Below are 22,500 nucleotides of genomic sequence, written 5' to 3' on the forward strand. Positions count from 1 at the left end.
TTTGCACATTAAATGTTACGGATTAACTGATGTTACGCTAACGTTAGCAACATTTGCGAGTTAGCCTATGCACGGGAGAGGGGCTCTTAGTATGGGTAGTGGCTGCCTGGAGGTTGGGGTGCTACGTCTGATGATTGATGATTAATGTTAACGTTAACAGCGATGAATTACTAACACATATCGTTGTTCGTTTCTTCAGGGAACTGATGACACGATATGACACCGAGTGGCAGGCACCCTGGACGGCTAACGTCATGGAGACGCAACGCTCTCTAGCCTCTATGATCATGGCAATAACATCAGCCAAATGCTTTGATACAATATAATGATTTAACGCTACTATTTAGCATTAAGGACTGGTGAATTCTAACATATCTGTCAGTGGAATGGTAGATGTTTACGCATGACTGGAGAATGTTATTTGCTTACTTTTGTGATAATAAACTAAACTGAGAAAAGACGGCCGTGTGGTGTTGTTGTTACATAATCTGCTGGTCTTGAGGCACGACTGGATAAAATGATAAGATGATGTAAATTCATAAAGATGTTGATGACAGATGAATCTGCGAAAGGGAGCTGCCTGGAGCCCAGAGGACGTCAAGGTACCAAGGTATGCACAGAGAAGAGGAAAAACACCCTTAGCAGCTCCAAAAATCTCGTGAAAGCTTTAGGTTTATATTCATTGAAATGTGATATTTTTAACAATTCGGCACATACAGTATAGGTTAGTACAGTAAGTACACCATGCATCATGTATTTGGATATAATCTCAAACTTTAAGAATGGTTCCTTGTTTATTTATTCCTAGTATTGGCTCCCATGCCATTTGTTTACCCCCTATCAAAAGTACAAGTGCAAAATCTTAAGCTATGTTCTATCGATAAACTATATTTACCAATCAGCAGCCAGTAACACATTAAATTGCCAGATTTTAACGGAGCTTGGCGTAATAACCACACATGCAAGACAAGGGCGTATCGGTGTTAACATCGACATAGACATATTATATCTCAATGGTGTTAACGGCCAATTTCTCGAGTAACAGCTCCAAAATATCAGACATAAAGGACTACAATATGCTTGTGAGAGCTATATTCACACTTCACAGTATCATTTATGCAAGCGTCATACGGGGGAAAATATCAGATAAACTGATCTTTGCAGTTCTGTGTTGATTAGCTAATATTTCAGTGGCATTTTGATTAACGTTATGATTTATTTATATTTGGAACAAAAATGATGGTTTAACAGATTACATGTTTACTGTGCAGTGGTGAGAAGGGCTTTGTGTTTGTGTGACTCTTGCGTGAATGGCTAACGGCTAGCCATTCCAATAGCCTTACAGCTATCTGATGGCTGCTAAGTTCTCCCAGCCTAGCAACGGTCTGAAGGCTATCTCCCCAAATTCTACAACAATGTCTTGTTACAGCCGTGAGTTCCGGTTTCGTACTCACTGTACGATCAAGTGGTTAACGTTTATGTTAGCTTATTGTTTTGAATATAATGTTTGACCAGCCCACTGGAGCTAGCCTCGGTAGCCGCCGCCATGTTGAATAGTTAAAGAACTACAAGGCAGAGGCGCTTCTCGGTGGCGTCACACCCGGTCTCTGCCTTGAGCCCGCCCGTAGCTGCCGCTGATTGGGTCACCTGGGCGCGGGCCGGTTTAAACTCAATATTTATTAGTATCAGATGGAGGAGGGATTGTGAATTTGTGAACAATACCGCCCCCATCTGGCAGAGTCAGGTTAGGGTTGAGTAGGGGTTGACAGATACTAGCTAGTCCGACCGGTCACACAGCCAGCACTCCTCGCTGCTCGCTAAATATTTCCAAATAGGCGTTATTCTGATAAACTGGTAACATATTTGGAATGTTATGTTCTTATCCGAAAGAATATTAAAACTTTATAACAGTTTGTTTTTTTGCTTGAAAACAGCTTTTTGGCAAATCTAAAAATTATAAAGGTAGGAGTAATCTACTTCCGGGTCTAAAACGGAATAACGATTACAAAAGGACGTTACGCAGAAGCATCCTATGGGCAAATTATAAGGTGAATAGATTCTGTGTGTGGGCCTGCGCCATCAATCAAAGTGGATTTGATTTCAAAAACCCCAATTTAATGAATACGCTTAGAAGTTACAATCTGTGTAAAAGACCATTATATAAGGCCATATTAAAAAAGGCAAGCAGTATCAGAAAACGTGTGTACTTGTGTACACACGTGTAGTGTGTGTGTGTGTGTGTGTGTGTGTGTGTGTGTGTGTGTGTGTGCCCGTGGTACGCATGTGTGTGTGTGTGTGTGTGTGTGTGTGTGTGTGTTTGTGTGTGTGTGTGTGTGTGTTTGTGTGTGTGTGTGTGTGTGTGTGTGTGTGTGTGTGTGTTTGTGTGTGTTTGTGTGTGTTTGTGTGTGTGTGTGGCGTTTGCCCCGCAGAAAGTGTTGTGCATGTTAAGTAATGAGCATGCATGGTGACCTTTACCTTGGGTGTTCCAGCGAAACTGCTCGTCTGCTGAACTGCAAGAGAAAGAAGAGACGGTGGTTAATCATAGGAAAGTATAGGAAGCGACTAACATTATAGCAGGGTGTTAAAAAGCAGAGTTTACACGAACTTCACAAACTACAAGGAAAGTCAAATGTATCAAACTAAAGAGAAAGACTGAGGACACAATTCAGTCACATCCAGTTTGTGATGTATAGAAGAATAGTTGTGACACCACCTTGAACCCGCTTTACAGACGTTAGATGAAGACTTTTAATGTCAGTATTTATTATATTGATGCCTCATCTTTTACGTACATTTACATCCCCCATCAACCAAGCACTTTCCCATTCATTTCATCTTATTGCACTGAAAGCAATTTCCACTAGCCTTGGCTTCTTTTCTACTCTACTGAAAGAAGAGGAGAGTTATTAGTCATCTTGAGATCCTCGGCTTACAAAATGGTCACATTTGAAAGGATGGAGGCATATGTTTTAAAACCATCGAGTAAAGAACAAGTGATATTCTTTTACCAAATGGAGAAAGTTTTAGAATGAAATCCTATGATTGCAGAGACTGACACACACACAGGTATGTCTCTGCATGCACACACACACACACACACACACACACACACACACACACACACACACACACACACACACACGTACATGTACACATGCACACACAAACACACATGTACATGTACATGTGCACACATACATACACACACACACACACACACACAAACAAACACACATGTACACGTGCACACATGCTGCATTCTTTTCATAGCCGTCAGTTGATGAGATGTGGAGTGAGGAAAGAAAAAGACAGGGTGATGAAACAGACAGGGTGAGAGAGAAAGACAGGGTGATGAAACAGACAGGGTGAGAGAGAGAGAAAGACAGGGGGATGAAACAGACAGGGTGAGAGAGAGAAAGACAGGGGGATGAAAAAGACAAGGTGTGAGGAGAGAGAAAGACAGGGGGATGAAACAGACAGGGTGAGAGAGAAAAAGACAGGGTGATGAAACAGACAGGGTGAGAGAGAGAAAGACAGGGGGATGAAACAGACAGGGTGAGAGAGAGAAAGACAGCGTGATGAAACAGACAGGGTGAGAGAGAGAAAGACAGGGGGATGAAACAGACAGGGTGAGAGAGAGAAAGACAGCGTGATGAAACAGACAGGAGGAGAGAGAGAAAGACAGGGTGATGAAACAGACAGGGTGAGAGAGAGAAAGACAGCATGATGAAACAGACAGGGTGAGAGAGAGAAAGACAGGGTGATGAAACAGACAGGGTGAGAGAGAAAGACAGGGGGATGAAACAGACAGGGTGAGAGAGAGAAAGACAGCATGATGAAACAGACAGGGTGAGAGAGAGAAAGACAGGGTGATGAAACAGACAGGGTGAGAGAGAAAGACAGGGGGATGAAACAGACAGGGTGAGAGAGAGAAAGACAGGGGGATGAAACAGACAGGGTGTGAGGAGAGAGAAAGACAGGGTGATGAAACAGACAGGGCGAGAGAGAGAAATACAGGGTGATGAAACAGACAGGGTGAGAGAGAGAAAGACAGGGGGATGAAACAGACAGGGTGAGAGAGAGAGAGAAAGACAGGGGGATGAAACAGACAGGGTGAGAGAGAGAGAAAGACAGGGGGATGAAAAAGACAGGGTGAGAGAGAGAAAGACAGGGTGATGAAACAGACAGGATGAGAGAGAGAGAAAGACAGGGTGATGAAACAGACAAGGTGTGAGGAGAGAGAAAGACAGGGGGATGAAGACAGGGGGATGAAACAGACAGGGTGAGAGAGAGAAAGACAGGGCTGGGGGATGAAACAGACAGGGTGAAAGAGAGAAAGACAGGGGGATGAAACAGGGTGAGAGAGAGAAAGACAGGGGGATGAAACAGACAGGGTGAGAGAGAAAGACAGGGGGATGAAACAGACAGGGTGAGAGGGAGAAAGACAGGGTGATTAAACAGACAGGGTGAGAGAGAGAAAGACAGGGGGATGAAACAGACAGGGTGAGAGAGAAAGACAGGGGGATGAAACAGACAGGGTGAGAGAGAGAAAGACAGGGTGATGAAACAGATAGGGTGAGAGAGAGAAAGACAGGGTGATGAAACAGACAGGGTGAGAGAGAGAGAGAAAGACAGGGGGATGAAACAGACAGGGTGAGAGAGAGAGAAAGACAGGGGGATGAAACAGACAGGGTGAGAGAGAGAAAGACAGGGGGATGAAAAAGACAAGGTGTGAGGAGAGAGAAAGACAGGGGGATGAAACAGACGGGGTGAGAGAGAGAGAAAGACAGGGGGATGAAACAGACAGGGTGAGAGAGAGAAAGACAGGGGGATGAAACAGACAGGGTGAGAGAGAGAAAGACAGGGTGATGAAACAGACAGGGTGAGAGAGAGAAAGACAGGGGGATGAGACAGGGCGAAAGAGAGAGAAAGACAGGGGGATGAAACAGACAGAGTGAAAGAGAGAGAAAGACAGGGGGATGAAACAGACGGGGTGAGAGAGAGAAAGACAGGGCTGGGGGATGAAACAGACAGGGTGAAAGAGAGAAAGACAGGGGGATGAAACATACAGGGTGAGAGAGAGAAAGACAGGAGGATGAAAAAGACAGGGTGTGAGAGAGAGAAAGACAGGGGGATGAGACACAGGGTGAAAGAGAGAGAACGACAGGGGGATGGAACAGACAGGGTGAGAGAGAGAAAGACAGGGGGATGAGACACAGGGTGAAAGAGAGAAAGACAGGGGGATGGAACAGACAGGGTGAGAGAGAGAAAGACAGGGTGATGAAACAGATAGGGTGAGAAAGAGAAAGACAGGGTGATGAAACAGACAGGGTGAGAGAGAGAGAGAGAAAGACAGGGGGATGAAACAGACAGGGTGAGGAGAGAGAGAAAGACAGGGGGATGAAACAGACAGGGTGAGAGAGAGAAAGACAGGGGGATGAAACAGACAGGGTGAGAGAGAAAGACAGGGGGATGAAACAGACAGGGTGAGAGGGAGAAAGACAGGGTGATTAAACAGACAGGGTGAGAGAGAGAAAGACAGGGGGATGAAACAGACAGGGTGAAAGAGAGAGAAAGACAGGGGGATGAAACAGACAGGGTGAGAGAGAAAGACAGGGTGATGAAACAGATAGGGTGAGAGAGAGAAAGACAGGGTGATGAAACAGACAGGGTGAGAAAGAGAGAGAAAGACAGGGGGATGAAACAGACAGGGTGAAAGAGAGAGAAAGACAGGGGGATGAGACACAGGGTGAAAGAGAGAGAAAGACAGGGGGATGAAACAGACAGGGTGAGAGAGAGAAAGTTCGAGATGAGTATTGAACTGCCTGCTGTGTGATCAATGCAGACACAGACAGCCTAACTGATACATATAGACTCTTTCATCTACACCATGCAGGAGCTGTCTGGGCTGCTTGGCCTGTGTCTGAGCTTGACCCATTTAGACTGTTTGCTATTCCAAATACCCTACTCATCTTTCTAAATGAAAGCCTGTATGTGTGTGTGTGTGTGTGTGTGTGTGTGTGTGTGTGTGTGTGTGTGTGTGTGTGTGTGTGTGTGTGTGTGTGTGTGTGTGTGTGTGTGTGTGTGTCTTTCGTGTCATTGTACAGTGTGTGTCTGAAATGCTTGTGTGTCTTCATGTGATGACAAGTGTGTCTAAGTACATGAGCATGAGTGCATAAATTTACATGTTCACATGTCTGTTTGGCTGCTTGGCTGCACTGGTAATGGCCTGGCAGAGATGGATGCTTTTGTAGAGTGAAGTGATTGATTGAATTGATTTTGAACACAGCAGTAGTAGATTACTACTCTGTGCTAGAAGCAGGCAGCTTGTGTCATGTGGAATATGAATGCAAAGAGAAATGAGGAAATGGCCTGTTTCTGGCATGTTGTGGCTATGGACTCCTTAACCACATGATCCCAGTGCTTTGTCTCTACACTTATGCCTATTCACCTTATGCAGCCCCGCCCACTTGAGCCATTGTAGCACGACTTCCTGTTCAAAACGCCAGCTGTTTTACCTGCTCAAACTAGTCTGACTCACCTGGTCAAACCTAGTTTAACTCACATTATGTGTCAGACTAGGTTTATGAGTCACAGGAAGTGTAAATACAATCGGAACCTCTGATTGTATTTACACTTCCTGTTAGTCTCTCTCAAGCCAGACCGTCTCTTCTGAATAAGGTGAATACTCTATAGTTGGATTTGTGTTGCAATCTGGCCATTTTAATTGCATCTGCGCCATTTTTGTTAATTAATTTGCTGATTTGATGTTTTTTCTTTATGATGAGTGAACTACATACAAATGGCCACTGAGCTCAAATGACTCACCAACCAATTACTTATGCTATACCAATCATGATTGAATTGAAAGGGATTAATGCAACTAAATGTACAGACTAGACTAGACTAATGAAATCATGCTACATGGGGTCAGCAATAGCCTGAAGGATAGAGATGTGGGCTTGTGTGACTAAAAGGTCATTGGTTTAAATGGACCAGCAGAGAAAATTAAATGGAGGCAATTAACCCTCAGTTGCTCCAGTGATGCTATAGGGTTTATGAGACTGTGGAGAAGTGTGGCTGCACTTTGTCAGGTTGCTGCTGAAAATAGCCTAGACGTGCTCAGCAAATCTTCCCTGGGTAGAAAAAGGCTAAACTGAAAGCTCATAAGGCCGGCCGTGCTTCTCTACGGCGGGACAGTCATTTCCTTACCACGGGCCAGTCATGTCCCTCTATGTGTGAACTGAGTGCACTGCGGGGGGAATCTAAATCTGGCTGATGCAGAGAGACAGTGCAGCAGGGGGGCTTTGGGGGCACTGACGTGACAGATACGCACGCAGGGATGCACGCACACTAGGGATGTAATGATAACCGGTTTTAATGATAACCGTGATAAAATTCCTTACGATAACCGTACAGTTTCAAATTTTCATTATCATTAAAACCGTGGTATCGTGATTACAGTGCTTTGAAAAACATGGTAAATACTGTCCATCATCAACCAAAGTTGGCAACCGTCTCCCAGATGCAAACACGCAGATAGGGTTGTGCGATGTCAGTAAATTATCCATCGTGATTATTCCACAGTGAACCATCGTGATCCACGATGGCATCGTCATTGGCGTGGGTGGGGGGAATAATTAATAATTTATTAAGTCGCTGCGGTGCGGTAATGCCATTCATTGCAATGCGTTCATTAACAACTGGACAGCTGAGTTCTTCACGGAGACCGGCGGGCTTCGATAGGCTACTATTAGCCTCTGTGCTAACTGCACAGAGCCAGGCAACTGAATGAAGCAGTGGCTCTCACTACCAGCAATTTGAATGGCGCAAATAACAAAACGTTAACGTTACAGGTCCTCACCAACAACGTGTGTGTGTTGAATTTAACTAGCTGGCAGTAAACTGACTGAATTACTGGCTGATATAACGTTAGATTCGCGTGGGCTTTTGAACCTAATGAGAGCGATTTGACGAGAGGAGAGGAGAGTTGAGAGAGAAACACAGCTGCTGCTGCTGTAGCCTCAACGCGAGACTGATCAGTCATTCAGACTGATGAGTCTCGTGTTGAGGCTGCTGCTGTGAGCGACTTCAACTTTCACTTTGGAAACAGGCGAGTTAAATTCACAGTTGTACTCACTTTGGGTTGAAAACAGGAAAGAACGTGAAGTTTCTTCTTTGTCTTAAAAGTTTTCGCAACAAAATAACTGACTTCTCATGCGCGGGGGACGCCCCGGCGACATTAAACAAGCGCTCCCAGTGCAGAGAAGCACTAGAGCGGAGGAGGGGGAGGGGAGGCTTCTCTGAGTCTGAACTGGGCGCGCTCGTTTAATGCCGCCGGCGCATCCCCCACGCGTCACGGTGAGTGGACTTGGTATTTTTTATTATTAAAATGGCACAAATTTATTTCGAACAGATAATTAATCACGATGATCCGATGTAGAAGGCTCAGAGGTCGATGGGGGGTCGGCCAATCACGATGGTCGATGCCATCGTCCATCGTGCCAACCCTACTTGGAGAAATTATTTCAGTGAGTGTATCAATCCTTTTTGGGTCTGAGTTTTCAATATAAAACTTGGTGAAATGATTTCTGTGAGTGTATTAGTATAACATTTAACATTTTCAGCACATTTTAACAAACTGTGAAAATACTGATAACCGTGATAATTTTGGTCACTATAATCGTGATATGAAATTTTCACATTGTTCCATATATGCAAGCACACGCGCGCACACGCACGCACACACACACACACACAAACACACACACACACACACAAACCACAAATACACAACTAAAGGTGAGTGATAACCAGGGGCTGGGAGACCTGTGCTTTCATGTCCCTGAAAGGCATACAGCAGGGCAGGGGAGCAGTGGGAAACATCGTGTTGAGAGAGGAGAGAGAGGGAGAGCACCCCCCCCAAAAAGTATGAGTGCTAGAGAGGAGAGAGGCGGGACATATGAAGCACAGCATTATTCCACAACAGTGCACACTCTTGCTTGCAACGTCACACTGCACACAGTGAGGCATCACCTCTCTTTAGTGTGACGAGCCTGCATTATTAGGAGATATATTTCAACGTTCACGACTCCCCTCTCCCCTGTCCGCCGCACAGCTCGAGTCAACAGACAACAGCGCCCTCTACCGTCTCCAGCACAAAGGCACAGCCAGCCGCCTAACTGCCTCGCTGCACGCCACACTTTCAAACATTCAGCCGGAAACGTTATCCGCTAACACACACGGAGGCCTGTGAACTGAACACACACTCCTACACACTCTACATGTACTTTGCATTCACAAACATTGTCTGCAAGAAAAATACTTTGCTTCTATAACCCCAGTGTGTGTGTGTGTGTGTGTGTGTGTGTGTGTGTGTGTGTGTGTGTGTTTGTGTGTGTGTGTGTGTGTGTGTCTGCGTGTGTGTGTGTGTGTGTGTGCGTGTGTCTGCGTGTGTGTGTGTGTGTGTGTGTCGTGTGTGTGTCTCAGAGGCATATGGAAGTGCTCAAAGTATTGCTGATTAATTCAAAAACACAACTTCAACACAAGTAGGCAAACTTTTTGGAGGCACGGTGGTGAAAGAGTCTGTCCCAGAACCAAGAGCTGCTTTAGATAAGAGCTGAAACGAAAAGCCTTTTGCTGTCGTGTGTGTGTGTGTGTGTGTGTGTGTGTGTGTGTGTGTGTGTGCCTGCGTCTGCGCGCGCGTGCATACATTTGAGCGATGTCGCTCCTAGATTAAGCGCTGTCTTTTTCTCAGGAGTTTCATGATTGCTGGCAACGTGGAACGTGGAAGCAGACAGATAGGTACAGTAAGCAGAAAGATAAATCCAGACTGAATCCATATGTAAAGTACGATACGATACTAAAAGTACAAAGTAGACTTTGCTAAAAAAAAAGCAAGTGCAACCTGGTATACATGTTGTGATTGTGTTTGGAGGTAGAAGAGGTAGCCATCCAGACAGGAGTACCAGGAGCTGCAGAGAGCCACAGCCTCCATGAGTCATTAGTGGTGGACTGGGAGAGCATTAGTCTGGAAGAGCATCACTCTGCCACACAGGCCTGTGCTCAGACACTCTGGAAGAGCATCACTCTGCCACACAGGCCTGTGCTCAGACACTCTGGAAGAGCATCACTCTGCCACACAGGCCTGTGCTCAGACACTCTGGAAGAGCATCACTCTGCCACACAGGCCTGTGCTCAGACACAGCAGCTGCCTCCCTTCACAGATAGAAGCACTTAAGAACGCTTCCCAGTCCTGATAAGACTGCCAGTGTGCCACTCTGCATGTTTTCTCATCATGCAAAGACGCACACACACAAACAGACACTCTACAGTCAGGGCATTAAGCACTTACTCAGAGCAACTTACAAATCTATCGGTCACGTGGACCCACACGCGCGCGCGAACACACACACACACACACACACACACATACAGTCACTCCAATATACCCGTACACACTTACACAGGTACACATACACAGGAATTGACACAAACAGCAAAGTGAAAGCACTTCTCTTTGATAATTGCCCAGGTTATCCCGTTGAGACGGAGAGAGGAATAAGCGGCGGGCCGGTGTGCAGTCAGTCCTGGGCTATTTCATTATGGCCAATGTTACAACAGGAGCTAATAGATCATAATGCCCTGTCTGGCGTTTACACAATATGCTTCAGTGGGAATTAGCCGTAAACACATCCTGCCTTTCCGAAAGCTGGCTTTCTTTCCGGGCATGAATCCATATCTCATTATATTCATTTATATTTGATTTCACCTTGGTGGAACCAGGCAGGCCAATGAAGGAGTCCTATTTCCCAATGTTGACCTAGGAAAGATAGGATAAGCAGGCAAGGATGCTGCAAGGAGTTCCTGACGCCCTGATGGGACGTGACCCCTGTGTGTCTAACTAGGGCCACCTAGTGACTAGGGGTGGGAATCACCAGATGAGACTTGAGTCATACGATAGTATTGCGATATTGCGATATCGCCGATATTGCGATATATTGAATATTGCGATATTTCGATATATTGTCTAACTCCTTTTCCTACCTTTTCCTTGACCTCACCGGAAGTAAAACATGCAGTGTTTTTTTGTTTTGTTTTGTTTTTGCCCCACATGTAGGCTACATTATTAAGCTTCTCTGGACTCAATACACCACTGCTGGCGCGGGCTGCAACATCGGGCGCTTCAGGCAGATGCCCGGTGGCCTGGCATGGCATGGCCTGCAATTTTTATTTTTTATTTTTTATATCGATACTTGGCGTCCAAATATCGATACAATATCGTCAGGCAAAATATTGCGATACTATGGTTTATCTATTTTTCACCCCACCCCTACTAGTGACATGGCACCCTGAAGCCCAGTCCTCTGTTTGAAGGCTCACTACACCACCTTGTGAACAGTCTGTTGTCAATGACTCTGCTTCATCAGGGCTAAAATGCAAAATGATCTGATGCAAAGCCATTCAAGCCTAACAAGGAAGAAGTTAGTCATTGTAAAGCAGCCCAATCTATTTAATAGGCCTCATTCATCAATCTATACACCTACTAATTAACACAGAATGGAGCTCGATGATTGCATCTCACTCTTAAATATACATAACCAGGTGGCCATTTGAGCAAATGTGGAGAAAGATGGCATGTCGCTTGTTAGAACAAAACATTTAATGTGTCCCCTGTTGTTATTATACATTTTACTGTAGGTGAAGAATGAAGGAAAGCACCAATAAACTGGTGCCTTCCCCACATTTAGATCAATTACAGAATGTCACTCTGCACTCAGCAGCACAGTATGTCACTCTGCACTCAGCAGCACAGTATGTCACTCTGCACTCAGCAGCACAGCAGTATGTCACTCTGCACTCAGCAGCACAGTATGTCACTCTGCACTCAGCAGCACAGCAGTATGTCACTCTGCACTCAGCAGCACAGTATGTCACTCTGCACTCAGCAGCACAGTATGTCACTCTGCACTCAGCAGCACAGCAGTATGTCACTCTGCACTCAGCAGCACAGTATGTCACTCTGCACTCAGCAGCACAGCAGTATGTCACTCTGCACTCAGCAGCACAGCAGTATGTCACTCTGCACTCAGCAGCACAGTATGTCACTCTGCACTCAGCAGCACAGCAGTATGTCACTCTGCACTCAGCAGCACAGTATGTCACTCTGCACTCAGCAGCACAGTATGTCACTCTGCACTCAGCAGCACAGTATGTCACTCTGCACTCAGCAGCACAGGATGTCACTCTGCACTCAGCAGCACAGCAGTATGTCACTCTGCACTCAGCAGCACAGTATGTCACTCTGCACTCAGCAGCACAGCAGTATGTCACTCTGCACTCAGCAGCACAGCAGTATGTCACTCTGCACTCAGCAGCACAGTATGTCACTCTGCACTCAGCAGCACAGCAGTATGTCACTCTGCACTCAGCAGCACAGGATGTCACTCTGCACTCAGCAGCACAGGATGTCACTCTGCACTCAGCAGCACAGCAGTATGTCACTCTGCACTCAGCAGCACAGTATGTCACTCTGCACTCAGCAGCACAGCAGTATGTCACTCTGCACTCAGCAGCACAGCAGAATGTCACTCTGCACTCAGCAGCACAGTATGTCACTCTGCACTCAGCAGCACAGCAGTATGTCACTCTGCACTCAGCAGCACAGTATGTCACTCTGCACTCAGCAGCACAGCAGAATGTCACTCTGCACTCAGCAGCACAGTATGTCACTCTGCACTCAGCAGCAGAGTATGTCACTCTGCACTCAGCAGCACAGTATGTCACTCTGCACTCAGCAGCACAGCAGTATGTCACTCTGCACTCAGCAGCACAGGAGATCAAACCAACCAGTCCCTGTGTGCTTATTGTATTATAGTAAGCTGCAACTGTGTGGCCTCATACTCAGACTAGGGTTGCACGGTATACCGGTATTAGTATGGTACCGCGGTTCCCTGCCGTTAAAAAGGATACTATACCATGTTAATTTAGTACCGATACTTAAAAAAATGTCATGGGTTGCGTCAGTGTGCGACCGTAGTGTTTGTTAGCGGAGGAGAGAGACACAGCGGCATTACAGTTGAGAGCCTGTCTCCCACCTCACGTGAAGGCAACACAGCCTTGCCTTGAACCAATGGTGACTCGTGAAAAGTGAAAAAAAGCTCGTCTCTGACTGTCTGCTTCATGTGGGGGCGTGTCGACTTTCCTCTCTTCCCTCTCTGCTCGCTCTCTGGCCACAGTCGTTCAGTCCTCACTACAGCACCCCGACACACAGGACAGACGCAGCGAAAATGGCAGCGGCTTCTTCTAGTCTTGCAAGCCGACCAACGCTTGTAGAAAAAGCAGATGCACGAAGCGAAATATGGAAATATTTTGCTTACGTTGCCGACAGCGAAGGCAAGCCCGTGGACACATCCAAACCAGTGTGTAAAAGGTGCTTCAACGTGACGCAAGCGAAAGGATCAAACACATCGAACCTGGCTAAACATCTTGCCGACAGGCACCCCGACCTGTTCAAAGAGTTTAAAGACCGACAGGTTAGCGAACGTGAACGATAAACATACATGCCCTCAAATAAGTCCAACGAGTATTGTGTGACAAGCGAACTTGTTTCACTGAAAAAGTTCGCTTGTCACAATAGCCTACTCGTTTACAGTAAAACACGAGGCAATGTGCTGGAGCACAGATCTCTGCCAAGGAAGGAGCAAGTCATGACATGTAACGTTTAGGGGAGGGGACATCAGATGACTGCATACCATGTACAATATTTAATAACACTATGGCTCTCAATGCCAGTGTTATTAAAGCTTTTACATGGTAAGCAGTCATCTGATGTCACCTATCCTAATATTTACAATAATCCCAATTATTAATGATATACGAATTAATTGTAAAAAACACCTAGCCTACATGTATTGGGGGGGGGGGTACACCACATAATAAGCCTACATTTCAATAGCCTACATTTATGTGTGAAAATAATATATATTACTAAATTAACCATAAATCTGGCACTTAATGTTAATGAAGCTTAAACCCAGGATTATTATATACTCTATTTATTCCACTACTTTTCCTGATGTTTTAGTTTTTTGCCGTGGTATCGTTTCAGTATCGGTATCGAGATATTTAGGCAGGTATCGGTATCGAACTCATAATTTTGGTATCGTGACATCCCTAACTCAGACAACAGTGTTGTTGTCTGGGTTTGGTTTACTTCCCTCTGTGTTAAATAGATGATGGTTTATCAATCACAACCTTTATAGCTTCTGCACACCAAGTCTGTATTTTCGTCCGAAATTGACGCACGAAAAAAAAAAAGAATACGACCTAATTTGTGTCAATCATCATTGACACACCGAGTCCGACAATTACGTCCGTCATTTAAGTTTTCGGACGAGGTTCGATTTTCTGCGTTTTTCACATCAGTCAATAGATTTTTGCGAGCTGGGACCCGTCTGTGTTTTCAGATGATGGATTAAAAAACACGCATAGGAAAACAATTGGACTGTGTGTGCAAAGACCTTTAGTCTTGGTTATTTTGGGAACAGAATTATGCTACTGCAGTTGTTGCATCTTATATGGGCATCTTGTGACACGGCCACTGGAGTGCAGCCTGGGGTTTCCCTGCCTCTCTGTGGCAGGGGAGCTGTCCGAGGTGCTGAACAGGCCAGAGCGCCAGAGGTCGGCCCGTCGCTGTCCAAGGCACCAGGCGTTCTGCTGTGTTTTTGGCAGTTGTGTCTTGTTGGTTTTATTTTGGTGCTTTTGCAAAGTCAGTAAAAAGACTTAACTTCATCCTGTGTCTGTTGTTTCTGCATCTGGGTCCAAAACCACAGCGTTATATCATATGACCATAAGCATTCTAAATTAAATTAAATTAAATTAAATTAAATTAAATTAAATTAAATATGTTGATATATTTTTGCATGCTAATATTCTATTATGATTACTTATGGAAACTAAAATGGTGAGAGCTATTTCTAGGACATTCAAAGAAATGTAGATGTACCTTAATCCTAGCCTGGTAAACCAGCCCGTCACGTGAACTCACATTTCATTTCGTTCTGCGGGACCGTCTGGCCTCAAGCCCTGGGAGGGCTTTAAGCAGAAAATGCAAAGTGGAAGAACCAATCAGCGACTGCGCTCAGTGCCTTGTGATTGACAGCGCAAGTTGGCCAATCAGGAACACCACTAAGACTGCACTAACAAAACAATAATGGCCGCCTCCTTGCTATTCCGTCTCGAGGAGTAATGTCAATGTTTGTCGAGTTTAAACAGCCATAAAGTGCAGTTATTGCCGAAATAGACTCAATAACAATTAAATAAGTACAGGAGTATAGTATGCAACAATGGAGTTTCTCGGCGGAAAATGTGTTTTGTCATTCTCCCGAGTGGATTTTGGTTTGACTGGATCCAACGCTGATTGGCTTAAGGAGTTGTCTGTCAAGGCAAGTACATCCTCCCAACCTCCGCCCACTGCTACAACACTGGGTGAAGTCTTCAGGCCAGATGAGAACGAAGAACAAAATGAAATGTGAGTTCACATGACCGGCTGGTTTACCAGGCTACCTTAATCCAAGTTGGAAAGGGGTCCATTTTAATACTTTCAGTATTAACACTGAACATTTTACTTTGACATTAAACATGTCAGCTTTTCAGTTGTGATGGATTTGTAAAAATATATCTTTGAACATTATGTGTGACAAAATAAATCTAATTGAATTCATTGTGTGCTTGTGTTCATTGTTGCAGCAGAACAAAACATGGAAAAGGTCAAACAGGTTAAACATTTTCTGAAGGCACTGTAAGAAACAATAACAGAATTTAAATGCGGGCAGGGTGGTGGGGGTCGTCAAAAACATTACTTAAAAGCAAGTCGATAAAAGTGTGCAATAAAATGAATTGAATATTAAGTTGATACTGGATTTTCTAGCCTCAAGCAGTTCCACAGTCTGATGCCTCTGAAGGCACAAACAATCATTTACACCTTGTTCACACTGCAAGCATAATGGTCGATGTAGGTCTATTCAATAAAAATTAAATCAACTCTCTTTCAAAAATTCATTGTTTTTTAGACATTCAGACTGAGAGATTCATTCCTGAGGTCTTTCAAATGAAAAAAAAAGTATACAACTGGGAAGCTTTGGATGGGTCTAATCAACTTCTCTTTGGAAGGCAGAAATATGGTTCATGAAATCACATTGTTTGTCAAATAAGGAAGATCTGAAATCTGATTGGCTGTTGATTATTGTGCCAATTATTGTGAAAGGTTAAGCCAAACTTTTCTCACCTGACAAAGTTGTTGACATCCACACACCAATCAAGGTTCCCTGAACTTGCAGTGAGCTTTTGTCTTTCTTGCAGTGTTCGTCTTCAAATCCAGACTGAAGACAAATGATTGACTGATAGGGCTACTGCACAATCTGAAACTTGTATGAGCCTCCATGTGATGTAGTGGAGTCTTACAGGAACAGGGAAAAAGCTGATAAATGCTATCTAAACCTCTGCTTGCTCACTGGTAGGCGTGGGGCTGGTTGGAGACCCACTCGATCATCTTTGTAGATCTGCCTGTCGTTTGGATACACACCTAACCACTGGTGGGTTGTCATAACAACAGAGTTCTACTAAATCATCGTCAGTGTGACAGGTTGTGACAGTGTGACAGATTGTCACCATAACGACAATATGTCAGTCAAAGCAGAGGCGTGGGCTTTTACTGTATGCTATGCTCAAGATGTGGGGGTGGAGAGAATAGTGTGTGTGTGTGTGTGTGTGTGTGTGTGTGTGTGTGTGTGTGTGTGTGTGTGTGTGTGTGTGTGTGTGTGTGAGTAAGAGAGAAATTTGGAATTGATTTTGTGTTGCAAGTGGGCTAAACGACAATGTGAATGAAAAGAACAAAGTCAACACACACTAACACAAAAACATGGCAAAATACCCTGGCTGAATAGAAAAATGATTTTTGTTTATGTGTATGCATGTAGGTGTGTGTGTGTGTGTGTGTGTGTGTGTGTGTGTGTGTGTGTGTGTGTGTGTGTGTGTGTGTGTACAGTAGCCATAATGCAAGCACTTCAATATGCTATTCAGAAAGCAGCCCATTGTACGCACAACAAGGCTGAGTACAAAAGTTGGTGGACATGACAGCTGATTGATAGTTCAACAGTAGGGCTGGGAGAGAATTATCTAGTCAAACTGTTGCTAAACTGACTTCTAAAGCCCGACTACTGACAGCTGCAACAAAGACTGCTATTCCTAAAAAACCCCAAAAAGGAATACAATGCACCATGGTATTGACAACTGGAATACAGATATTTCAAAACTCGGTAGCTGTCTCTCCTACAATTCAGCCATGTTTAACTCCTACACATTCCAGCTCAGTGGCCTTGTGGTTTGAGTGCCCGCCCTGAGACTGGGAGGTTGTGAGTTCGATCCCCGGCCGAGTCATACCAAAGACTATAAAAATGGGACCCATTTGCCTCCCTGCTTGGCACTCCGCATCAAAGGGTTGGAATTGGGGGGTTAGATCACCATATGATTCCCGAGCACGGCACTGCTGCCGCTCACCGCTCCCCCAGGGGATGGGTCAAATGCAGAGAACAAATTTCGCACACTCAGGTGTGTGACAATCAGTGGGACTTTTCCTTTTACCTTTACCATTCATACAGTACACGTACATACGGATACAAGCATCCACATGTGATCACATACACAGATCAATCTCCACATACCTACCTGCTTGTTCAGATGTTCTTGCCTGGTTGTAACCTGTCACCTGCCTGATTCTGCCATGTATTACTGCACAGCCGTGTCTGTGTGCAGTGCGTGCATGTGTGTGTCTGCTGGCATACATGCGTACACACTTTACGGGTTATATTGGGGTCAGTGACAGTAAATCTTAACCCTGCAGCATCAGATAGGAGGGCAGTGCCCGAGGAACCCACTCAACCTGATGATGAGTGGAGCACACGGATCATCTAAATGAGTCTTGATGTTTTTGGACAGCAACAGTGTCTTCTTCCGACTGAACAACATTGGAGCCACAGTGTGGAAGCCTGATAGTCATAGGTGACGATGATCTGTGTGCTCCAGTGGCCTACTACTTGATGCTCCGGTGTTCCTGAGCTGTGAGCACCGCCCCTCATCTCCTAAACTGGTTTTAGTGCGTGAACTCTCTCAAGTTTAAATCCTAACCCTCTTGTATCTGTACGTATGTGCGTGTGTGTGTGTGTGTGTGTGTGTGTGCGCACACGTGCCTGACCTAACCACCCACACCACCACCCCAGTGATTGTCATCCAATCGTAAAAAGCAGGCTAGTCTAGATGCAGTACATATACCTGGAATAGACCTAAGGCATTATATAGCCTCATTCACACCTTACACACACACACACACACACACACACACGCACACGCACACACACCTGCTAAATCAGTGAACTCATTAAAAGATATTGCCAGTGTGTGTAAATGCATGTATGTGTGAGTTTCCACTGTGAGCAGCACCTGCTAGTTGCAGTGTTTGAGCTCAGGAACATCTGCTGTGTGTGTGTGTGTGTGTGTGTGTGTGTGTGTGTGTGTGTGTGTGTGTGTGTGTGTGTGTGTGTGTGTGTGTGTGTCTGTGTGTGAATCACCAGGCTATTATAGTTATGATGATAGGTGGGACATGGCCATTTTGCAGCAACACAGATAATGACAGAACACCTCCATGCATAATTCACCAGGGACGGGTGTCCTGACACTGAGTGTGCCCCATATTATTGTGCTCGGCACACTGAGACAGGCTGGCTAATATTTATACTCATCTAATAAGGATGCACGGGCTCATAGCAGGAGCACTGTTAGTTATGATACATTATTGAGCTATTAAAGGCTTGAGTAAATACATAATTACACTTTAGGATAAAACTCTCCCTTTTCACAGATTATTGATGGATAGAATAAAAGTTTGAATTCTAAATTAACACTGATTGTTGACTATAGATTCAGGCACTTAATTCTGACAAATTATTAAACTTAAGATTGTTTATTATGACACCTTATTGAGCTATAGATTAAGAGATTTGCTTTTAACCACATTAAATGCTCTATAGTATATGTTTGGTATTTTTGGGGACATTATAAGAGCCAGTTTCTGTGTGGTTCTTGGATTTGGTTATTTTGTTTGTTTGTATGGAACGCTGTGCAGGTTAATTACAGTATGCACTACTTACGTAGGCACTAAGGGCTCTGCATAAGGTAAATACACAGTGTGTACTCAAGGGGGCAGTACAGTAGACAGGCATGAGCCAGCTGTCGGTTGGCAGTGCCGTACATCCTCATACCAGGATGCAGCAGAGTCCTGCACCGGGTCAGGTACCGGCAAAAAGCTTGTGTAACGGGTAAAATAATAAACTTCTGTAAAATGAACGGGTTGCTTGCGGGATCCGTTCACGCCAACTGTCACATCGGGCAAATTAACGGGTTTGGGCGCATCAACGCTCATCAACGCTGATGAAGGCTACCTGCTGAAACACGTACGTTGTTGCTGCTGTACATGTTAAGTATTAAAACGCCTAAAGGACTTTATTGAGTGCTGGCTTTTTCTCTTTTTTACGTTTCTGTCTTGGCCCTGCACCTTGATTCACTTTATTTTTGGAGTGTGCTCGCTACTGCTGTTGTTTGACAGTATATGGATTACACCAGACATAATTGAAATAGCTGGTAAGTCTGCTTCTTGTACAACACTGTAGTTGTCTGATAGCAGAGCTGCTAACGTTAGCAGCTGCTAAATGCTATGTTACATCCATGAATTACGTCAGCTGACGAGTCTCAGCCCTAAAGACTGCTATATTCGCCTTCCGTGTGAAACGGTGGCAGTTTGGTTAGGGTCACTAGAAAATGTTATGATATAAATATGCGGCTCCGGGTCTCATGTCTGCTCATATGTGCGGGTTGCGGGCGTGGGGCCCGTATTCCACGTTGCGGTGCCGGGGTCTTGAAAATGAGACCTGTGCAGGACTACGGGCTGCAGCTCTGGGAGTCAATGCATGAATTAAACATTTTATTCAGCAGTTCTCTCAACTCCACCACACTGTGCTATCACAGCACTTTGCTGTTAACAGAGGTGGTCAACTCCACCACACTGTGCTATCACAGCACTTTGCTGTAAACAGAGGTGGTCAACTCCACCACACTGTGCTATCACAGCACTTTGCTGTTAACAGAGGTGGTCAACTCCACCACACTGTGCTATCACAGCACTTTGCTGTTAACTCATTCATGGCCAGTTTAGGACTGCCAATATTTAGCTCAGGCCAAAGATTTTCATAATTGTTGGTCATCTTTCAAGACCCACAGTAAATTATCTATTAGCACCAAAGTGATTTGCAATACCTCAAAATGAAGATGTACGTCTCTGGGTTCACCAGGAAAAAAAAGTGAGCTTTTAGCATGTTCTGTACTCTACTTATAGCCATTTATATACACCCTGTTTTCACCAAAAAGGTCTCTCTGAGAAGAGAAACAGGAGAAAAGGGCATTTTTGTAAAGGACACAATCTCAGGCAGAACTCGCTCTCAATTCTTTTATTTTGAACTGTATTGACATCAGACATGTAAATATTATTCGTTATGACACAAATGACAATATATATATATATATATATATATATATATATATATATACATGAAGTGCTTTTTTACATTCAACAATACAGTTTACTCAGTGTGAGTGAGTGTGCAGACAGACACACAGACAGACAGACAGACAGACAGACAGACACACAGACAGACAGACAGACAGACAGACAGACAGACAGACACACACACACACACACACACACACGATCCCCCTTTTATCTTCGTTACGTTGTTTCCGGGTCTGAGTACTGCTGGCGTCTGCTGCTGTGACTGCCGCTTCTGCCTGTGTCCTTACTTTTCGTTATTGTTAGCTGTTCGTGTGTTTATTTTGTTTTGTTCTGGTCCACCCGTCCTCGTCCATGTCTCCCTGTCCTATCCTCCCTGCTGTTTGATCGTTCCCGTTTTCCCCTCGGCTATTCAACACGTCCTCACAACCCTCTGGATTACCCGTCAAACGGATCGATCATTTCCTCATTCCTCCGCTGATCAACACATCTCTGGATTACTTTCTCCGGTTGGATTTATCATTCCCTCTCACTGCCTGGACTCCTTCTGCTTCGCCCCTCCATGACCGACCCGCTGCGTGTGACTCCGTCTCGTCTCTTTCGGGCTGGCACACAGGAACGGGGTCCGGGACCAGGATCGATCATGTTGGTCACGGGTTTGACTACCGCGAACAACTCATCCATGTTCGCTCTGCCCTGCAGCAGGGCGACCAGCTCGTGCAGCGCGCCGAGGGGCGTTTCAATGGCGTTTCTCCTCTCTGCAACAAGGAAGCGTTTCTCCGTTTTCTGTTTTTCCTCCTGCTCATTTCAAAACAACAGCTGCGGTATGTGTTTGTTCACGTGTTGTCGGCTTGGCTTTGAGGCCAGGGACCTGATACCATGTCACAGGCTGGGGAAGTCTTTGAACTACGCGCTGCACTAATAAAAACAAAAACACGTCAAACACGTCTTTGGCTGGGAGGCACATTCCTGATAAGACGTTAAAGACGTATTTGGCCATGAATGAGTTAACAGAGTCAACTCCACCACACTGTGCTATCACAGCACTTTGCTGTTAACTCATTCACCGCCAAAGACGTCTTTGACGTCTTATCAGAAATAGCCATCCACGCCAAAGACGTGTTTGACGTGTTTTTGTTTTTATTACTGCAGCGCGTATTTCAAACACTTCCCCAGCCTCTGACATAGTATCAGGTCCCTACCATCTAAGACAACACGTGAACAAACACATACCGCAGCTGTTGTTTTGAAATTGAGCAGGAGGAATATCAGAAAACGGATAAGGAGCTTGCCTTGTGCAGACAGGAGAAACGCCATTGAAACGCCCCTCGCGCGCTGCAGGAGCTGGTCGCTTTCCTGTGTGCCAGCCGGAGAAAACGGGAGAAAGTTCCAGAGATGCGTTTGATCATCGGAGGAATGAGGAAATGATCGATCAGTTTGACGGGTAATCCAGAGGGCGGTGAGGAAGTGTTGAATAGCCGAGGGGAAAACGGGAACGATCAAACAGCAGGGAGTATAGGACAGGGAGGCAAGAAGACAAGCCAGAAGCGGCAGTCACAGCAGCCCGCTGTCCTTCTCAAGAGCTATTCAGTTGGTTCATGAAATAGCTGGGCTGCGTGCCCTCCAGTGTTGCTCCTGGCCAATCCCGGCGCCACAGGGCGTGGTTATTGCTTATCCTATGTGGGGTTAGAAATCACGCAACGAAGGGGGATCGTGTGTGTGTGTGTGTGTGTGTGTGTGTGTGTGTGTGTGTGTCTGTCTGTCTGTCTGTCTGTCTGTCTGTCGGTGTGTCTGTCTGTCTGTCTGTCTGTCTGTGTGTCTGTCTGCACACTCACTCACACTGCTGTATTGTTGAATGTAAAAAAAAAAGCACTTCATGTGTG

The 22,500-nt window shown here is 45.2% G+C and overlaps 1 protein-coding gene across 1 annotated transcript in view; it reads right to left on the reverse strand.

Moving 5' to 3' along the window:
- The window catches only part of ctnnd2a (catenin (cadherin-associated protein), delta 2a), a gene marked incomplete at both ends in the record, with an annotated part of 506,376 nt that overhangs the window by 307,946 nt on the left and 175,930 nt on the right, over positions 1–22,500 (reverse strand). Inside the window, one exon of the mRNA XM_083657360.1 lies at positions 2,476–2,510. Within this exon, the coding sequence (XP_083513486.1) occupies positions 2,476–2,510 (35 nt within the window). The remainder of the gene's footprint in view (positions 1–2,475; positions 2,511–22,500) is intronic.

Source organism: Poromitra crassiceps (assembly GCF_964638095.1).
Source record: "Poromitra crassiceps genome assembly, chromosome: 2".
NCBI lineage: Eukaryota > Metazoa > Chordata > Actinopteri > Beryciformes > Melamphaidae > Poromitra > Poromitra crassiceps.